General features: G+C 39.2%; 1 protein-coding gene across 1 annotated transcript in view; it reads left to right on the top strand.

Moving 5' to 3' along the window:
* TMTC1 (transmembrane O-mannosyltransferase targeting cadherins 1) overlaps positions 1 to 21,406 on the top strand; it is a 272,723-nt gene that overhangs the window by 243,450 nt on the left and 7,867 nt on the right. The window contains exons 14-19 of the mRNA XM_077774479.1: positions 9,737 to 9,839; positions 11,794 to 11,929; positions 12,502 to 12,646; positions 13,549 to 13,686; positions 15,590 to 15,712; positions 18,378 to 18,455. Of these exons, the coding sequence (XP_077630605.1) occupies positions 9,737 to 9,839; positions 11,794 to 11,929; positions 12,502 to 12,646; positions 13,549 to 13,686; positions 15,590 to 15,712; positions 18,378 to 18,455 (723 nt within the window). The remainder of the gene's footprint in view (positions 1 to 9,736; positions 9,840 to 11,793; positions 11,930 to 12,501; positions 12,647 to 13,548; positions 13,687 to 15,589; positions 15,713 to 18,377; positions 18,456 to 21,406) is intronic.

A 21,406-nucleotide genomic window follows, 5' to 3' on the forward strand; every position in this document is an offset into this window, starting at 1 on the left:
CCTGTTTCTCCACATCCTCATCAGTATCTGTTGTTTCCTGAGTTGTTCATTTTAGCCACTCTGACCGGTGTGAGGTGGTATCTCAGTGTAGTTTTGATTTGTATTTCCCTGGTGATGAGTGATAGTCAACTGAAATTTCTAAAACATGTGAACACTCGTTAGTCCAGACCTCACCCATTTTGCAGGAAAGTTTTTACAGCCTGGATGAAAGGATTCACCCTTATCTGTATTTAATTTCATCTTCTTTATTACCCTGGAAAATTCAGGTGTTCTAGGACTTTTTAGTCCTTTTTTCTGACATTCTTTGTATTAACTACCCTTTCCAGATATTTTACTTGGCAAGTTGAATAAGAATAGTTTCTAGTTACTCATTTACATGTTTGGTTTTAAAAAGTGCTGCAGAGATGAGTAGCGGGTTAGAAAGCCCTACATTGTATCTGTAACATCTTCTCTTCAGGTTGACCTCTATTTTACCTAAGACTTTTTAGGTACAGTTATTTAATTTTTGATTAACCAATCAAATCATATTAGCATCTAACTCACCTCATTTTATCTACTAGGATGTTATGAGATGCTATGTCAGAAACCTGCTTAAATCCTTCCCCTGATTGAAGGCTGTGATTCTATTAAAAGAAAAAAAAAAAAAACAACGAAAACAGGGTTCATTTGCCATGCTCCTGCACACATGCGGCTGTCTGTTGGCACCGCTTCCCGTCCTCACTGCCAGTAAAACTGTGCATGTAATAATCCCTTCTGGGATTTGTCTGGGACTAACATTGTGTTCCTTGCTCTGTTGGAACCTGAAGGTAACAACTAATTCTGCTGGGACACAGTAGAGAAATTGAGAAGGGGAAATTTGAAAAATGGGTTCATAAGTCGAAAAGACATTACATGCTGGAGCCTTCTACAGCCCACAATGGACCCCAAATTTGACATTGATAGATAATAAGAAGCAAAGGCAAGTGTCTAGGAAAAGGGTTATAAAACATGAGAGGCGGAAAATATGTGGAAATATGTGGTGTATTTTGAGGAGGCTTTTAAATGCAGTGTGATAGTACTTGAGAGCCTCGTTTCTGGAACAAAGTGTGGGAATGGACAGACGGTATTGTGGAAAAAGAATCTCTTTGTGTTTAACAACTGTTTATATGTGAAGGCTGAAAGGAAAAGAAAATAGAAAATTAAATATTCCTGGGCAGAGCATCTCAAGGACTCAGAAGACACATGGCCACTGAGCACCATGGGGAAGCCAAGGAGAAGGGAGATTTTAGGAAGGGAGGAAAAGAGAGCAGCTTCCACATTCCTTTTCTATCACACAAGTAATATCAAAATGTAAATGAAAAGTGAGGAAAAGTCAGAGAAAATAAAATATGGCTTTCATTAATAATATATCTGGAAACAAGAAATACTATTTTTTTTAATACCCTGCAGGTCTTGCATCATACATATATTGTTTTCATACATTCACAAGTAATTCGTATCCTGTTCTTTTCACTTGCCGTTAAGTTATGCATATTATACATATTTTCATGGACTTCATAAATACTGTTTTAATGGCTACTTGGTATCAAAGTGATACATTCTAATTTACATAACAATACCCCAGCTTTTGGATATCGGGGTTCTCTGTATGTGTGTAGCAGTGAACTTTTCCTTTCTTTTCTTTTAAATGTTTTAAGTTTATTTTGAGAGAGAGAGGAGAGGATCAGAGAGAGAGAGAGAGAGAGAGAGAATCCTAAGCTGGCTCCACTCTGTCAACACAGAGCCCAATGCGAGTCTCAAACCCATGAACCCTGAGATCATGACCTGAGCCAAAATCAAGAGTTGGATACTTAACCAACCAAGCCACCCAGGCACCCCAAACTTTTCCTTTCTTATGGCTTTTCCAAAACAATGTTTTGAATCATTTCTAATAACAGATTACTAAAAGTGGAAGTCTCATATCAAAGAGTATCAACACATTTCAGTGAGATACCTACCAAATTGCTCTTTAGATACATTACTAATTTGCTTTCCGAAAGAGTAGTACCAGTATTCTCTGCTGCCAGCAGTATACAACCTTTAAGTGTTGAATGTTAGTGGAACATTTAAGTGAAAATAGCATGTGGACAGATGGCAGGGAGAAAGATTAGGGCTGGGAAGATGGATTTAGGACTTCAAATAAATAAAATCATGTTACAAGTAGATAATTTCTCTGAGGTGAAAATGAAGAATAGTGTGTGTGTTGGGGTGGGGGGGAATAACTTAAAAAATTTTTTAACCTCATTTCACAGAGAAAAATGTGGAGTTCACAGAATTAAGTGCCATTCAAGATCATACAAATAACAGTGACAGGACCAGGACTAGAGCCTGGTCTTTTGACTCGTTGGCACTGCTCTTTCACTGAATGACACCAAGGTCCCGTGATTGGACCACGGGAATGGGTAGGTCAATGAGCTAGAGTGTGGAAGGAGTGGGAAGGAAAGAGAGAAGTGGTCGAGGAAAGCCAGGAGGGTGAGTTGCCATAGATGTTAGATACATTAAAAAAAAAAAAAAGTCCAGAAAAAAACTGATACCCCTGTTTGTCTACTGCAGCAAAGAAGTCAAGAAGACTGGGAACAGAAAATAAATTCTTAAAATTTTTTTTTTTTTTTTATGTTTTATTTATTTCTAGGAGAGAGAGACAGCGTGAGCAGGGGAGGGTCAGAGAGAGAGGGAGTCACAGACCGAAAGAGGCTCCAGGCTCCGAGCTGGCAGTCAGCACAGAGCCCGATGCGGGGCTCGAACCCACGAACCGCGAGATCATGACCTAAGCGAAAGTCGGACGCTTAACCGACTAAGCCACCCAGGCGCCCCAAATTCTTAGATTCAAAGTCAAGGTAGTCTCAGGCTTACTGCTGTCTCTTAGTTCTCCATTACCACTCAAACTGGCTGTACTCCAGCTTCACAGATAGGACTGTAAACATTTATAAGCCCACCATCATTTTTAACCAGCCTACTCTTGCATTAGATTATATAGCTTGCATTATACCAGCAGCAAAGGGAAAAAAAAAATAACACTGCTTATGACCCTGACCTACGGTAAATTATTGCCAGCCCCAGGTTTATATCCTCTTGGAAAACTCAATTAATTTCATAAGAGTTAAAATAAAGTATTTTTCTTTTATGTATTTTGGGATATGACTTCACATGATATAAGAATGAAAGGAAAATTGGAACAATAAAATGTAAGTTAGGAATATAGATCAAGAGTGAAAAGTCCAGAGTCAACCTTTCTCCTGCCATCCTTTGGGTAGATTCAGCTACATACACTTTGGCCAAATCAACTTGAACTGGACTCTACCTTGCCAATTTATTGATTTAATTATTCAGCACATATTTATTGAACATCTAAGTACCACTAAGCATTAGGATTTTTGTAAATGTTTATTCCTTTTTGAAAGATACAGCAGAAGTAGGGGAGAGCAGAGAGATTGGGAGACACAGAATCTGAAGCAGGCTCTGGGCTCTGAGCTATCAGCACAGAACCAGATGTGGTACTTGAACTCACCAACTGCGAGATCATGACCTGAGCCAAAGTCAGATGTTTAACCAGCTGAGCCACTCAGGCACCCCAGCATTACAGTTGTTGAACTAAGAAGGTGTGGGCCTTATCCCCGTGGAACTTAAGAGTCTAGAAGGAAGGGTAACCCTTAGCAAAGAATTATAGTACCATATCCAATATCTAACACAGTTACAACAAATGTGCAAAGAGAAAGTACCAGTGAGAATATTATAGGGACCTAACCTAATGTGAGAAGGAGCATTGGAGAACAGGAGAAGTCAACAAAAAGTGATATGTAATCTGATTTCTTAAGAACTTTTAGATATCAGCAAGGTAAAAAAGAATAAGAAAAACTTTCTGGCTAGAGGAAATAAACCGTGTGACGGCTCTGGGGTGGAGAGAGGTGGCATCTCTTCCTTTAAAAGAAAATTGTGTGCCTAGAGGTGCAGAGAATAAGTACAAAAAAGTGTGAGAAGAGTGTGGAGTTGGAAGGAATTGTAATTCTCTGCAAATGTGGGCTTCCCCCACCCCTTTTTTTCTGGTCTCCTGACAATGTTTTATACCTTGCTTACTCTTGTCATTCTTTTAGCTTGTATTTAACAATTCTTAGCATTTTCTCTTTAAAGTGATTACTTCTTGCATACTTAAATTGTTACAGGGTGGTGTTGATCACAGTCTGCTGGGTGATTAAAAAAAAAGTTCAAAATTAAGAAATACCTGACATTTCCTTGGTGAGGAGAAATGCCAAGTTAATCAGTTCATTTTCGTTGGATGAGAAAGAGAATTAGACATCAAATATTGGCAGCTCATTTCTCATGAATGTCTATGCTGATGACTGATAGGTGGAAGAACTATTTTGTAAAGAAAATAAAAACAAAGAAGAGGGTGAGAAAGCAGACAATCTATGCTGTGTGTTTTGATCTATGTCTTATTTTTTACTTTTTATTTTTTTAAATTTACATCCAAGTTAGTTAGCATACAGGGCAACAATGATTTCAGAAGTAGATTCCTTAATGCCCCTCACCCACTTAGCCCCTCCCCCCTCCCACAGCCCCTCCAGTAACCCTCTGTTTGTTCTCCAAATTTAAGAGTCTCTTATATTTTGTCCCCCTCCCTGTTTTTATATTATTTTTGCATCCCATATGAGCAAAGTCATATGATATTTGTCTTTGTCTGACTAATTTCACTTAGCGTAATACCCTCTAGTTCTATCCATGTAGTTGCAAATGGCAAGATTTCATTCTTTTTGATTGCCGAGTAATAATCTATTGTGTATATATACATATATATACACCACGTCTTCTTTATCCATTCATCCATCAATGGACATTTGATGAGCTGCTATGTTTTGAAGAGTTTCTTAGAGAAATCATTGACATGAATTTAAACATCCATTGATCCTAGACTTACCAAGTTTGTCACAGTAAATGCATTGAGGCATTGGTCTAATGGGGAAATAACCTTATGGCTCTGTGTGTTCATATCATGACCAGAATAAAAATATTTCTAGAAAACAATTCACATGCATGACATGATGTCAGGACACTAGCACAACTTTTCATCTCCATCTCTGTAGGTCCTTCACCACTCTAAAATGACACATCTTACACCTTCTGCACAGGAAGTGCACGTTACAGGCCCTTCATTAAGCCAGCTGTTCACAAAGTGTTGACGGGGGAACCCTCAGGTCCAAGAAGGTCAATGCCGTTTTCACAATACTACTACTAATTCATTTGCCTTTTTTACTCTCATTCTCTTGTGAGTGTACAGTATTTTTAGAGGATACATGATATATTTACAATCATTAAAAGACTATTACAATATTCTCCCATTTTCCAATGAAACGCCTGTTTGGGACCAGCATTTCTTCACATACTTCAACTAAAAACATAAAAATAGATTAGTGCACACACACACACACACTAAAAACATAAAAATAGATTAGCGCGTGCACACACACGAAAAATAGATTAGCACAAAAGTAAATATGGGAATCCAGCTGTCTTCTATTAAGCCAAACATGAAAGAGATTTGCAAAAATATGAAATAATGCTAGTATTCTCACTTTTTTTGCTGTGGAAAAATATTTTTTATTTTTCATACAAATGTGTTATGTTTTAGTTTATTATATCTTAAATACACTAATAAATATTTTAAAAATTTCTCAGCTTTAGGTCTGTTGTAAATGTTGATAGATGTAGCTCACATAAACAAAGCTCTTTGGGGTCCTCAGTATTTTTTTAGATTACTGGGGGTCCTCGATAATTTTTAGAGTATAAAAGGGTCTGCAAAACCAAGAAGTTTGAGGATTGCTGCATTAAGCCCATGTCCATTTGTCCTCTCGGCTGCTGCAAGAAGTTTTCCACACATATCAGTTGGCCCAAGAGAGTAAATTACAGTCGAAGCGTTTTTTCCAAAGATCTACTCTTCACTTTCCTTGAGGTAAAAAGCATGCCATGTTGGGTAATGACAGCTTGTAAGAAGTCGAGATGTTGACTGTTTTCTCTCTCCCCCAACGCCCATTTTATTTCCACCCTCCTGAAAATTCTTCACCCTTGGAGAGGAGCCCATGGTTGCATGCTGCCCATTTTAACCATCACCCTCAAAGGTGATTTCATGCTGAGGCAGTGGTTGTTGGGGACTCTGGTGTAAAGCAAACAGTATTATTTGTCAGAGCCATTCTCTGGTCACAAGCATTTTTAATTAAAGTTGCCCTATACATAGGTCATATTCATTTCCTCTGAATCTCACAAGTCAGTAGAGACCAGGAATGATTAGCTTAGGTCAGGACATCTAGCCAGATGAGGTAAATGAAAAGTGAGTGCTGGAAATAGAGCTTCAGGGGTTCGGTACTACTTACTTGTTAAGATAAATGCATTGCCCTTCCAGAGAAGGTGGAATTTATTTTGAATAAACATCTAGAAGGTATTTTTCTCCCGTGGTTGTGGTTCCCTTTTGTTTTTTTTTAAAGTGAAGTTAATCATTCCTTGAAATTTACAGTCAAGCGAAAGGAAAAGACAGATATTGAAGACATTTTTCATCGACCCAGAGTCTTGAGACAGCCCTTGGGCTCCCGGAGGTACAGGGATGTGATCACCTGCTCTTGACATGCATGGTGTTTTAAATCCCATTACTTCTTTGGACTTTAAAAATTGTAGGGGCGCCTGGGTGGCTTAGTCAGTTAAGCGTCCGACTTTCGCTTAGGTCATGATCTCGTGGTTCGTGGGTTCGAGCCCCGCGTCGGGCTCTGTGCTGACTGCCAGCTCAGAGCCTGGAGCCTGTTTCAGAGACTGTGTCTCCCTCTCTCTCTGACCCTCCCCTGCTCACGCTGTCTCTCTCTCTCCTAGAAATAAATTTAAAAAAAATAAAACATAAAAAAATTTAAAAAAATTGTATTTGTAGTGGAAACCCAGCCCATAAACCCCTGAATAAGAGAAGTTTTAGATGAAAAAGGTGACATCTTTGTCTATTTCAGAGTAGCAAGAATGTGGGATAAAAGTAAAATGAAATCAGGTAAAGGAGTAATTGTACTTGAAAACTGTTGTTGAGGGTTGTGTTTGACCTTGGCACGTTAGAATGTGAAGACATCAGTTGTAGTCTTTTTAGGAAACACACCTTTTACTCTCTCACACTTTACCTATACAATGATGGCTCTAAGATCTGAAGTAGCCACGGATATTTTCCTAACACATCTTTATGTGATGCAGCTGCAAGAGCTGATGGTAACAAGCATTCTCGGGCATTTGAATCATGACAGGTGAAGAGAATCTATCTCCTCTCAAGCCTGGGATCACTTCCGGTTGCCCCGAGTCCCTTGCGCTTCTCTTCCCATGACGCTGTCACAGTACACTGCATTGTCTTCTTCCTGTCTGACTCCCACTCAATTGCCATGGCAGGATTGTCTATCCTTTTCACCCTCTGTCTCCACCGTATGCTTGGCATGTATGTGGCACTCACAAAATATTTGTTGAGGGGGTGGATGGATATCCAAAAGTATAGTTGTTTCTTTTGATGCCAGAGACACCATTATTTCCAGAAATGCTGCTTTTATTCAGGGCTCACCAATTTCCCTGTATGTCCACTGAAAACCTAAATTTTGTAGCTGTCAGGTTTGGGGCAAGTCCTTTAACCACTTTGTACCTAAGTTTCTTCAATAGTTAAAAATAGTGAGTTACTGTTTTTAATATTGTTTCCAGCTCTAATATTCTTTTATTTCTTCTGCTGACAATCTCATCTACTGTATTTTTTGAGGGAGGTGAAGGGGCCGAGGAGAAGGGGACAGAGAATCCCAAGCAGACTTGGTGCTCAGCACAGAGCCCAACATAGGGCTTGATCTTACTACTGGGAGATCATGACCTGACCCATTGTACTTTTAGTGATTTGGGCATTTTTATTCATCTTTAAATTTTCTAAGTCTGACAATCAAAAAATACATATACTTTTTAAAAAATATATATATATACTATTTAGCAACATGGATCTCAATTTTTGCTGGACTGTGGATTTGTAATTCAAATAAGTGAAACTTGCCAAATCCAAACCATACCTTGTTTCCTAGATGGTACTTAAATGTATGGATTCAAAGAGATGCCAATAGTCATTCCACAAAGGGTAAAATATCTTTATCTTCTGGGTCAAATCAAATTTTGGCTCCTTGGCTTATTGCTCGACACCCAGTGCCTCTTTATTCACAAGGCAAAGGTGTCACCTCTGAGAAAATCAGTGCTGTACATTCCTTTTCATGTGTCAGGATGATGCTGAGTAGGAGCAACTTGCAATAAAATTGCGGAAAAAATCCACTCTCAGAGCATATTAAAGGAACAGTTGCTATGTGTTTTATGCCAAATCATTTCCTTTTACCTGACCTTCCCAGCAGGACCAGGAAACCATGAAAGTGTTTACATGTGATTGTTAGAACCTGGGTAGCTTTGATTCCTTAAGTAGGTTTTACCTTCTGATATTGGAAGGGTGACATGACAGTCCCAGATGGTTGTGAACAATGTTCCTAAAAGCTAATTCAGAATTGTTAGCGTGCTGAAATGAACCTTTGGAAGAAGACCAGGACAATTAGCGAATGACCCATTGAAGATGCAACAGTTGATGTGGGCCTTGTCATGAGAGTAGCAGTTGGAGGTATGCCTTCAAAAAGGCCTATATTCCCATTGGAGGGTGTGGCTCTGAGGTGAACACACTAGTTGAATAAAGGAAGGAGTGAACAGTTGAGTGGGTAGTTGAAATATGTTGAGTAAAGAAAGGTCAAGGCAAAGCCGTCTGTCACTTGCATCAGCCTCCCTACTCTTTCCTCAAAAACCTCCCCCAAATAAACCATACAGTATAGGTAAAGGGAGTGCAGGCTACACAAGTGCAGCTTTAAGACAAATGTCCCAGGCCTCCCTGGCTCCCAGTCACATTGTCACCTCTGAAGATATTCCTGTATGGACATAGCCCTCATTTTTTTTTTCAAATTTTTAATTTATTTTTGAGAGAAAGGGACAGAGTGTGAGGGAGGGAGGGGCAGAGAGAGAGACACACACAGATTCTGAAGCAGGTTCCAGGCTCCAAGCTGTCAGCATAGCGCCCGATGTGGGGCTCGAACTCACAAACCGTGAGATCATGACCTGAGCCGAAATTGGCTCCTTAACCAACTGAGTCACCCAGGCGCCCCCATAGCCCTCATTTTCAAACAGAAAGTTACTGGGGTGGAGGGCATCCCATTCAAACAAACATTTGAGGCTTTTTCCAACTGTAGGGCAAATCCTTCCAGATGTCTCTTCTTAATAAACGCCGGCTTATTTGCCCTAAAGAAACTAATATAAATAGATATGAATTGTAGGAATTTGTGCCATTAGCACTGACTTTAATTCAAAGTGCACAGTGTTTGATCTCAGTGTCTATTGCCTAGAAGATCCTCAGAAAATTAGTTTCTACTTTCTCCACTTATATCGTTCAATTTATTATTGTAGTTTTGTATTTCAGGGCTTCTTTTTAGAGAGTGAGAATGAGTGTGCACACATGAATGGGAGAGAGGGGCAAAGGGAGTGAGAGAATCTTAAGCAGCCTCCACGCCCAGCACGCAGCCCAACACGGGGCCCCATTAACCTCACGACCCTGAGATCATGACCTGAGCTGAACACTTAACCAGCTGAGCCACCCAGGTGCCCCTATTGTTATTTGTTTTGAACTCTCTCATTAATTTTTCTTTGTTCTCTTTTAAAGGAGAGATTTAAGGAAGCTGAGGAAATATACCAGGCTGGAATAAAGAACTGTCCAGACAGCTCAGACTTACACAACAACTATGGGGTTTTCTTAGTTGATACTGGTGAGTGAAATTAAAAGGAACCTGTTCTGTTGAGATTAGATAATACCATCTATCAAACAAAATGGCAACCACCCCACTAATGTCTTGGAAGTAACATTCACTTCTGGGCTTAGCAGGAAACTCATGCTGTTGACAGTCACATTGTACTGTGGGGCTGTCATTTCTCTACATCTTCAAGGTCAGTTCAGCATAATTTTCCCAGTTCATACAGCTCTAAGGAAAACTCCCCAGGTGTCAGGAAGTAGCCTCGATGATTTAATGAGTAGCAGTCCTTTGAGTATCATTTATACAAGTTCATATATCTAAGATGATGAAACATTCCTCAGCAATGATGCAGAACTTACCTCTGAATCTAGTTACCAGAAGATGGAAAATACTTTTCCACATCTGATAAAAAAAAAAAAAGCCTCCAGAGTTGTTCTGTCATTCTTTACTTGATCTACATTAGAGAAACCATATTATTATAATTGATAGGGTACTCTTACATGACAGATACTGTATAAAATATACTCACTTCATCTTATTTAAGGCAAAGCTTTACTGAGCAGGAATTCTGTTTCCTTTGTGATTTGTGTCCTATATACTGGTGGCATGCTATAAATAACTATAAAGAATCAAAAGATATTTGAATTTAATGCAAAAGCACCATTTTGTTCTCATGAACGATTAGACTATCTACCTTGTGGTAAAATTCTACTTTAATTATTTTGTCAGTATGCATGCTCAGAAGGGTTTTTATTTTCTAGTGTATACAAAATTTTTATGTTTTATAGAATATAAATTTACATTCCAAAACTCCTGGGAAAGGTCTCTTATTTTTGCATGTAAAATTGTTTTGTAGTGCCACCTGCTGGTTTCTTAGCAACAGAATAATACATCAAGTGTCCTAAAGATCTAAAAACCCAAAGAGATCCCACACTGGTACAGTCTTCTACATCAACAGCAAACAGTGCCTCTCCCCTAGAAATCTCACTGGCCACCTTGTGTATCTTCCCACCACTTCCTTTGTATTCATGTATTTTATACTGATGAACTTCTTGCTATTACCAGTGACCTACACATACATGGTATCTCGTTTGGTGCCTATTAGACATGCATTCAAAGAAGGTGCACTTGAGAAGGTGCCTGCAGGTAATAAACATTCCACTTTCAGTCACTTTAGATAAGATTTCATTAGGAAGCTTCTTTGGGGGCCTTATCAGAGGCTTGATTCTAGTTCTGGTCTTCATCCTCAATTGCCCTGGGATTTTTGTCAAGTCTCTTAAGTGTACTTTGCACTTTAGTGTCTATATCTTTAAAGTAGTACTTTTGTTTATTTTGTAATAGCTCTTAAATCCCAAGAGACAGCTAAATGGTCTCTAAAGGCAGCTAACTAGTATCAAAAATACCTGTAAAGATCTTTTAATTAAACGTTTTTTAAATGTATAATGCATAGGACACATGCAGGGTGGCATTATTATTATTTTTTAAAGTCCCATTTTATATAAATCCCATTAAAAATGTATTATTTTTAAAAAGATTTTCAAGATCTAGGCTGATACAGACTTCTTTAAAGCAGTGCCTCGATTACTATGTTGCAATACAGTAACTGAGACCAACCCTTAGAAGTTGTTTCAGGACAGTTTTCTTTCTATAATAGACTATTCTGCTTTTTAGCATAATGAGAAGCAACAATATCTTGCATAAATAACAATCATTGATGATCTCAAAACATCATACTAGCTAGGGCAATGGCCAGAAAACACTTTGGCTAGAATGATACACGTAATAGAAGAAATAGATTTCAGTTTTTATTGCCTTTTTATTATTAATTTCCTTGGAAGTGGGAATGAATACAAACTGGATAATTGATGGTATGACTCAGAATATAAAGATGATATACATCAGAAGAGAAACTGAATGTGTATTATATAATTAAGTCATACTCTACTCTTACCACTACCACTGATTACAGGCTCTCCAGAGAAGGCAGTGGCCCATTACCAGCAGGCCATCACCCTCAGCCCCAGTCATCATGTGGCTATGGTGAATCTAGGGAGACTCTACAGGTCATTGGGCGAGAACAGTGTGGCTGAAGAATGGTATAAACGGTAAAGTTCCTTTTCTTTACTTTGTAAGTTGCCCAAGGACCTCAGTAGTTACCCTTCCAATTTTTATGCAATTGGAACAGAATATTAACAAATATTGCCACTTCAGGCAATACAGACTTTCAGATCCAAAGAAAATATAACTAAACCCTTAATGGTGTCCCAGTGAACTGCTTTTCTGCCTGCTGGTTACAACATGGTGCTAAACCAAGGTTGGAATTTAATTCCCGCTTTAGTTCATGTATTGTTTTCTGAGGCTATGGACTGCAGCCCAAGCCACAAATAGCAATTTCAAAAATGGATGTGGAGGAGAGACTGCATACATCAGAACAAGCCTGTCACCATTAACGGAAGCGATCCTTAGAGCTCAGTGTGCATATTGATAGGTCACTAGAGACAGTCTTATAGTCCGAGGGTGGCAGCATGATCTTTCCAAAAACATTCTTTTTGATTATAAAAACCAGAGACCATGTTGGAGCACTGTCTCCAGCTGTGGACTGTCATCCCTAAATCTGAGTTTTGAGCTTTGGGAATGTACCTATTAGAAGTGTCAATTCATCTTTCTGAAAACTCAGTGCACTGCAGGTGTCGCGCAAAGCCGAGATATTATCACCTTTGGGAGCGCTGTATTATAACACCGGCCGATATGAGGAGGCTCTGCAGATTTACCGGGAAGCTGCGGCCCTCCAGCCTTCTCAAAGGGAGCTCCGCCTGGCCCTCGTAAGTAGATTGCTAAAGAAAATGAGGTGGGAACACACAGGGTGCAGTGCAGGGAGCTGGAGTCAGAAGCCTTAGAATTGCAACTAGAATGCTACAGTATATCTATATCCTGACTATCCCTGTGACCAGTGTTAGAGCCATTCACCAAACACACAGACACTAAAAACTTTTTTAAGTTTTTGGCTTGAAATAATTTCACACCTAAAAAATTTGCAACGATAGTAAATAGCTCCCATATACCCTTTCACCCAGATCCATCAATTTGTAGCATTTTGATGAATTTGTTTATCAATGCCTTGTGTGTGTATGCATCCATATATGTATATGTGTGTATATCTAAGCATGTGTGCAAATGTATATTATTATTTTGCGAGCCATGTGACAGTTATAGATCCCACTCGCCTTATTTCTAAGTACTTCAGCAAATAGTTCCTAAGAACAAGGACATTCTAATATAACCACAGTATGATCAAATTTAGGAAATTGGTATCAACAATATTTTTAATTTCAATTTTTAGAAATTTGCATTTTTGCTACTCTTCTTTAGATTTGTAACAAATCAGACTTGTTATAAATGCAATGTCTTGTTGAAACCATAAGAAATCATTTCTTTTTTTAAAAATTTAGTCAAGTTTTTTAAAAAGTCACAAATCATTTCCTTGATATCTTTGTTCTCCCTGCAATTCACATATAATGCGTTATTCTCCTAAATCAATAAACAGAAACAAACAACAAAAAATTAAAACCTGTACACTGTGGGAATTCAGCTCCATCTGTGACTCTCAGAGAGATGCTGAGCATTTTTGTGAGGAGTGCTCCTCACATGCGTCTATTCAGGGACGCTGTATTTGAAAAGGTGATAACAAAGTGTCTCCTAGGCCAAGGTCAGTGTGGTTTTGCAGGCTCAGGTTTTGGCCGTAATGGGTCAGACAAGAGAAGCTGAAAAGATGACCAACCACATCGCGTCAGAGGAGACCGGATGCCTCGAATGCTACCGCCTGTTGTCAGCCATCTACAGCAAGCAGGAGCGCCATGATAAGGTAGAGAGCACACGGGAGTTGTTTGGATTCACGGGTGAAGATGGTGTGCACCTGAATGACTCTGCAGTCGGCACGTTTACGAGGCTGAGCAGTCTTGAACTTCACCCATTGGCATGGCCTATCTTATGGATGTTTTTTGCAGATATCCCCTTAATTCCTAATATGTCCCCTTGGAATATTTTCTTGGCTAATCTTTTGTCTAAAGATCTTATGTGAGGGGCTCCTGAATGACTCGATCAGTTAAATATCCAAACCTAGATTTCAGCTCAGGTCATGAGCGTCTGTTTGTTAGATTGAGTTGTGCTGACATCTTAGAGCCTGCTTGGGATTCTCTCTCCCACCCGCCCTCTTTCTGCCCCTCCCTCCGTCTCACTCTCTCTGTCTCCCTCTCTCAAAATATTTTAAAAAGTAAAGATTTTATGTGATATTATCTCAGTTTGTTTTAATCTAACCCTATAAAGAACAGCATGTGTATGTTTATCATTTTCCATGTTCCTTCATATATATGTATTTTTTTATGGAGTCCTTACAACAATGCTTATATAGGTCAGTGACCCTGTGTTACAACTGTTATAGTTTATCTCCATTTTAAAAGTCACATAGCCAGTAAGTTTATGAACTGATTCAACAAAATATTTATTGAATGCTTTCTATACGCCAGATCCTGTGGCAGGTACCAGGAATAAAATGGTAAAGAAAAACAATTAAAAAAATCGCTTGTGTCCTCATGGAGTTTATAGGAGAAGAGGAAACCAAGATTAAACAAGCAATCACAAAACAAATGTAGAATTACAGCTGTGCTCAGAGATGTCATGAAGAGTGACATGGTTCTGTCAGGCATATTATCAGGGACCTGAGTGATCTGGGAGGTTAAGTTCCCTGCAGAGTGATGTGAAAGTGAATGCTGAATGATAAATAGGAGTCATTAGACAAAGGAGGGCAGTGAAAAGCATTCGAGGCAGGATAAAATACATGCAAAAGCCCTGTGGCGGCAGCAAGTGGCAAATCTGAGGGATGGGCATGAAGGGAGTAGGGTGCTGTGTAAGATAACGGCTGTAAGGTTGCTGGGTCAACGCCACACAGAGCTTGGGACCAGGGCAAGGGTTTTGTTTCTTATCTTGGGAGAAGCTTTGGGTTCTCCCAAAGGTTTTTTTATGTGTTTTATTTTGTTCTGTTCTGTTTGTTTTGTTTTGTTTTGTTTGAGAGAGAGAGGGCACAGGTGAGCAAGGGGCAGAGAGAGAGAGAATCTCAGGAGGGGCAGAGAGAAGAGAGAGAGAAGGTGATGGAGAGGGAGAGAGAGAGAGGCCTCATGTTTACCCAAAGTGGGGCTTGACCTCACTTGAAGCGGGACTCTAGCTCACAGAATGTGGGGCTCAGTCTCACAAACTGTGAGATCATGACCTGAGCTGAAGTCAGCTGCTTAATGACTGAACCTCCCAGGCACCACGAGCTTTGGGGTTTTATGAAGAAGAGCAGCATGGTGAGGGGTGTGCTTTGAAGGGGTCCCTGGCTGCAGGGACTGGAGCAGAGGGTGCTGGGGGCAGAGTCAGCACCAGGGACCTAAGAGGAGGCCATGATTGGAGGGGTCCAGATGGGCACAGGCAGGGCAAAACAACTGATGCTGGATCCTGTTTTCTTTCAGCTTTATCACACGATCTCCCTGTGGAATGGTCAGGGACATTTCAGTGTCATTAATATAAATGGAAAGCCTGGAGTATAGGGAAGTTATATTGTCAAGGCCACAGTATCTCTTAGTAAGAACATCAGAAAGAATGAAGAATGTGTTTTGACTGTCATTTTCCACACCAGCTAATACAGAAGGACAAAAAGTGTAAATGTTATCATTTAAGTTAGTTTTTCTTCATCTAATCTACATTTATTCTGTCTTATAACCCTGTTATAGGCTCTCGATGCTATAGACAAGGCTCTCCAGCTGAAACCAAAGGACCCAAAAGTCATATCTGAACTTTTTTTCACAAAAGGAAACCAACTAAGAGAGCAAAATCTTCTGGATAAAGCTTTTGAGGTATAAACACTTAATAAAATTATGTTATTAAATGAAGGGATTCAGATTAATACTCTCAATCTTTAATGAAGCATATGTAGTAAAATTTAAGATCACTGGCATGTTTGTGGAGTGAATTTTCTGATTAATTGCCATGATGGTATACATTTAGTTTTTATCATTGAGCCTCTTTTTTTTTTTTTTTTTTTACTCTTCAGAGTTTTGCAGTACCTCCACATTATTTTCTGAATTATTACCTTTAACTTGGTGTCTGAAGCAATTCCACATTTTTCTCTCAAGTCAGTTTCTCTCTCTGCCACTCTCACTCTCTCTGTTTGCCGGCAGTAACCCTCTATTCCAGCTAGACTAGTGCTGAATAGCTTTGGCATTTCCACACATCCTTATAACACCCTTCTACACCCCCCCATCCCCAATTCCCCACAGATTCCCTCTCAGAATCCACTAATACACAGCCTGTGTCCTCCTTCTGGAAGCCCATCTGGGCCATCCTTTCTCCCAGCATCCTTGTTTCTTGTGAACTTTTAAAACATTTACTGTCTCTACAAATCATTTAAAAGTATCATAGGTTACATTGTGTAGCTAGGTCTCTTCCTCCCCTCCCTCTGTCTTCTCCGCCTCTCACCGCCCTCCACCCCCCTGCCCTGTGCATAACACTTACTCCCCAGTTAGATGAAACTTTTCCTCATAGAAAGGGACTGCTTCCTTCTGTGTTCCAAAACGTAATGTCTTGCATCTTATAGGCATTCAATAGCTACAGCTTCCAAATACAATTTATACACAGCTTGAAATCAAAACAATATTACAAGCAAATAGAAATGTTATAGAAATACCAAGCATTTCTGATAAAGCCACAGGTTGAAATGAATGAAGTCATAAAATTACACTAAATGCAACATGGGGAAAGTAAAATTTTAAATGATATTATTGTTTTTGAAAACAGTGAGTGATTTTTAAAATATTCAAAAACACATGTAAAGTATTTGGGAAAACTAATTTGAATGTGAACCCTTAAAATAGAAATGGTGGGATAATAAAGCAGAAAGGGCACTTTTCTCTGCCCTGTGAACATTTTTAATACCTTGAGTTTTGTATAACTAACATGACAATTTAATTAATGTAAAATTTAATTATGAATAGTTATTTGGTATATATATATATATCTGTATCTTATACATTTTATTGAAAACAGAAAGTATTTTCTAGTTGCTTAACTAATAGACCAAATAATCATTTTGAAGTGGCTAGATTGGGCCGCTTGGGTAGCTCTGTCAAGTTGAGCATCTGACTTTGGCTCAGGTCATGAATTCGTGGTTCATGACTTTGAGCCCCACATCGGGCACTGTGCTGACAGCTCAGAGTCTGGAACCTGCTTCAGATTCTGTGTCTCCCCCGCTCTCTGTTCCTCCCCTGCTCACACTCACAGTCTGTCTCTCTCAAAAATAAATAAAGAATTAAAAAAAAATTTAAAGTGGCTAGATCAAGGAAAGGTAGGAGTAGAGCCTTGGGCTACTAGTAGCAACTAAAATGTGTTAGCATTTTATGATTACATGTATTCAGTTTTTTAATCTCTACAATAGTCCTATAAGAAAGCTATGGTCATGGTCTCCATTTTACAGTTGAATAAACTAAGACTCAGAGGTTAGGTAACTTGCTCAGGGTCACAGAGGGTAAGAGATGGAGCTGGGATTTGAATCCAGGTTCTTAATTTCTATCCTACATCTTCATCTCTATTGATAGAAATTAACCTGAGACACATTCTTCAGGTTTATTTTAGCAGCTTTTCAAAGGTATAGTTTCTTATTGTTTGCTTGCTTCTCTTAAAACTCAAGTGGAGGAAGAATGGACCAGATTCTATTTACTTTATGAAACTGTGCCATTGGGTTTCTGCTAATGAAAACAGCAAAGACATTAAAATATACATACAGATCCTTAGTTTTGCACAAGAAATCAACAGTCTTAGTCTTTGGCTTCATTTAGGTGACTACTCTTAAATTCAGACCCAGTGGTGAGCATGCCTGTGACATAAAACAACGTGCAAAATATTACAAATATGCCGCACAGATATTACATTTAATGGGATACACATTTTCATACCAAAAGAGGTATTTGAGGGAGAAGTAACTCTTCGTCAGCCACATGAAGACCTTTCATGTGGCGAAAGAGAAAAGGCTTTGTAATGATTAAAACTATCCCTTAGGAAAATGGCTGTGCTGAAAAGTAGTATGCATCTTGTCTGCAAGTATTTTGGCATAGGCTGAATACACAAGCCAATGACCTTGTGAAAAGGGGTGCTACATTAGGGCTAAGCTGTGTAGGAAAATAAGATTCTGATGATTGGGAAAAAAATATTCTTACAAACTCCATTTATAGTGAAAAAGGCCAGTCAAGGCCAGCAAGAAATGATGCACTATAATAAAATCTCCTGGATTCCCCGCAGGTGTCCTCAGGCTCTGCAAGCAAATTACACATTTCAGTTTCCTCCACTTGTGAATCATCCATTTTGAAAAATAATTGAAATAAATGGGAACACCTGTGAGCTAGTAGTGTCTGGTTTCATTGTATTAACCATTTAAATTCTTGCCGATGAAGAAAGTGGTTTCCACATCCGTAGTATTAAACATGGGTTCTCGTTTCTCAGCCTGAATATGTTTCTTATATATTGTAGAGCTACAAAGCAGCCGTGGAGCTGAATCCAGATCAAGCGCAGGCCTGGATGAACATGGGTGGAATCCAGCACATCAAGGTAGGAGACTAATTCACTTCCATGTGGACTGGCTTTTCCTTTGCGTTTTCTCTTTCTGTCTCCTCTCTTAAAAGATTGAGAAAGTGTTGTTTATTCCCTTTGTGAATTGTTTGAATACCCAAAACATAGGGGTTTAACAGTGAAATTAGCAGTTTATGTTTATCTTGTATATGATATTGAATATCATGAAATCATTTTAAAAATACCTCTATACAAATTAAATTCCATGATTTTGTTTAACATGAAGAAAGTTAAGTATGTTATGCTGTGTTAACTTAACACAGCAAGTTGAATCTGCATATGTGAACCAAGCCTTGGAGTTTAATGTAGCTCATTGTCCTACAGCTTAACTCACGGTCAACACTACAGTGTTAATTTACATATTACTTTACTATTTCTTGTATCTAAAGTGCCTTTACTCCCTAATCTTTTACTGAAACACAAGGCTGTTTACTTGTGGATTTGTTTTTTGTTTTCCCAAAAGAAAAAGCTACCTTTGAGAGAATCATTAAAATGACCTTGGGAGGACTGCTGTCTGTAACTAATGAACTCAAAGATCCACATTCATTCGGGGCGCCTGGGGGGCTTAGTCGGTTGAACGTCAGACTTTCGCTCAGGTCATGATCTCGCGGTTCGTGGGTTCGAGCCCCGCATCCGGCTCTGTGCTGACTGCCAGCTCAGAGCCTGGAGCCTGTTTCAGAGTCTGTGTCTCCCTCTCTCTCTGACCCTCCCCTGCTCATGCTGTCTCTCTCTCTCTCCTAGAAATAAAAAAAAAAAAAAAATTCACATTCATTCATCCTTTCATTTGACGAACATTTACACAGAGCATGCTATGCCAGGTACTCTTTCTTGGGGCACTGGGAATAGAACATGGAACAAATAAGATAAAAATTGCTGTCTTAATGAAGCTAATACTTAGTAGGGGAGACTGGTAATAAACACATACATGTATACATGCATACATAAATACATATCATGGTGCTGTGGAGAAAAAAGAGAGAGAGAGGATAGGAAGTGCCATGGGATAAGGGCTGAAATTTAAAATTAAGGTGGCTGGGAAGGCCACACTTAAAAAGTGATTTTGAGTAGAGACCTGAAGGGAACAAGCTATTGTGGGAAGATAGGGAAAGAGCATGTGCAAAGGTCCTGAGGTATGAGAGTACCAGCTGTATTTGAAGAACTAGGAGGAGGCAAGTGAGATGAAATGATAGAAGCCAGGGTCAAAGACGACACAGGAACAGATAACGCAGAGCCTTGAAGGGGAATTGTAGGGTCCTTGGCTTTTATACCATGCCATATGAGGTGGGGTCCTTGGAGGACTTTGAGCAGAGAAATGCCATGGTCTGACATGTTTTTAAAGGATCACTCTTGTTTAACTAACCTATTTCCAGACTTCTGTCTTTATATTGATAGAGTAACAATAGAGTGGTTACAATTTAAACAAAAGCCTAATAGAGTTTATTATTAAATTGAAACTGGTCACTCTCAAAAACACAACACAACAAAAAGGTGACTCATGATTTTACAGCTGGAAGGCAATAATGGGATAGTTAGCCTGTGACTGACAGCTCTGGTCTTATAGAGGAACACAGATGGTGAATCCAAACATGACATTTATCAGGACAGAGTAACCTGATCTTAATGATTTTGAGCTCTGATCTTAATGGTTTTCTAGGGTGTCCAACAGTGAACTTACTTTTAAAATACTAACAATTTTAAGTAGTTAAATAGTATGTTAAATAGTTACATTTTAAAATAATATGCTCAGTATGTTTTTAGATGGGTGTGTGCCTGCATTTAAAACAATGGGTTCAGGGGCGGTTGGGTGGCTCAGCCAGTTGAGCGTCCGACTTTGGCTCAGGTCATAATCTCATGGTTCGTGGGTTTGAGCCCTGCATCGGGCTCTGTGCTGACAGCTAGCTCAGAGCCTGGAGCCTGATTTGGATTCTGTGTGTATGTCTCTCTCTCTCTCTGACCCTCCCCTGCTCACACTGTCTCTCTCTCTGAGAAATAAATAAAACATTAATATATACATATATATATTATACATATATATAAAAACAGTGGGTTCATTTGCTTCTTTAAAAAGTACAATAAATATACTTAAGACTTTTCCAAAAAGTCTAGAACTACAGGGAATATAGTACACTCACTGGACTCTCAGATTAACAAGTGAATCCCATGCTTTACATTTAGAAGTGCTTCCCCTAAAAAGGTGTCTGGAGGTTGAAGAGGGATCTGTTGAGTGTATGACTTTAAAATGTAATGAGCACACTGATTAAAAATTAGTTTATGCAGTTTTTTCATCTTTGCAAACATCATGTGTTAGGTTAAAAAATGTAAAATTGCCATGCTTATAGTTTAAAAATGGCCCCCTATCCGTGAATTCATATGATGTAGTCCAATATAAATGTATAGACCAGGCACATGGCTTGAGATGCGAGATTATTATTATGAGGTCCTAAGGAGCAATCGTTAACTTTCTGTCTTTTGCAGAAAGTTATCCCTTAATAGCAGACTGCTCCCATCAGTGTCAGCCCATTCCGGGCTCACTCCTTCCCCGAGCCCGGGTGAAGCTTAGGGTACAAGGTTGCCAGTTGAATAAGGTTTTGCAAGGAGATGGCATAAAGAGATGAGAAGAGAGTTGTGTCTTGTTTATACCGCTTGGTAATAAAAGATAATTATTGTGAAGCTTTATAAAGGATGGAGTGGATAGAATAAAAATCTAAAATACATTCTCTATAAACAGTTGCATCAACTGGGCCATATCACGAAGTACTATTTTCGGTACTACCCTATGATAGGAATATGCCTCTTCTAGAATGGCATTGTGCAGGAGACCTCTCTCTGATGTTGTAAATGCTCTGTATCTGCACAGCCCAAGGCAGCAGCCACTAGCCCATGTGGCCGTTGAGCCCTTGAAATGTGGTTGATACAACTGAGCAACTGAA

This window comes from Crocuta crocuta, unplaced genomic scaffold (genome assembly GCF_008692635.1).
Source record: "Crocuta crocuta isolate KB4526 unplaced genomic scaffold, BGI_CrCroc_1.0 scaffold176, whole genome shotgun sequence".
NCBI classification, from domain to species: domain Eukaryota; kingdom Metazoa; phylum Chordata; class Mammalia; order Carnivora; family Hyaenidae; genus Crocuta; species Crocuta crocuta.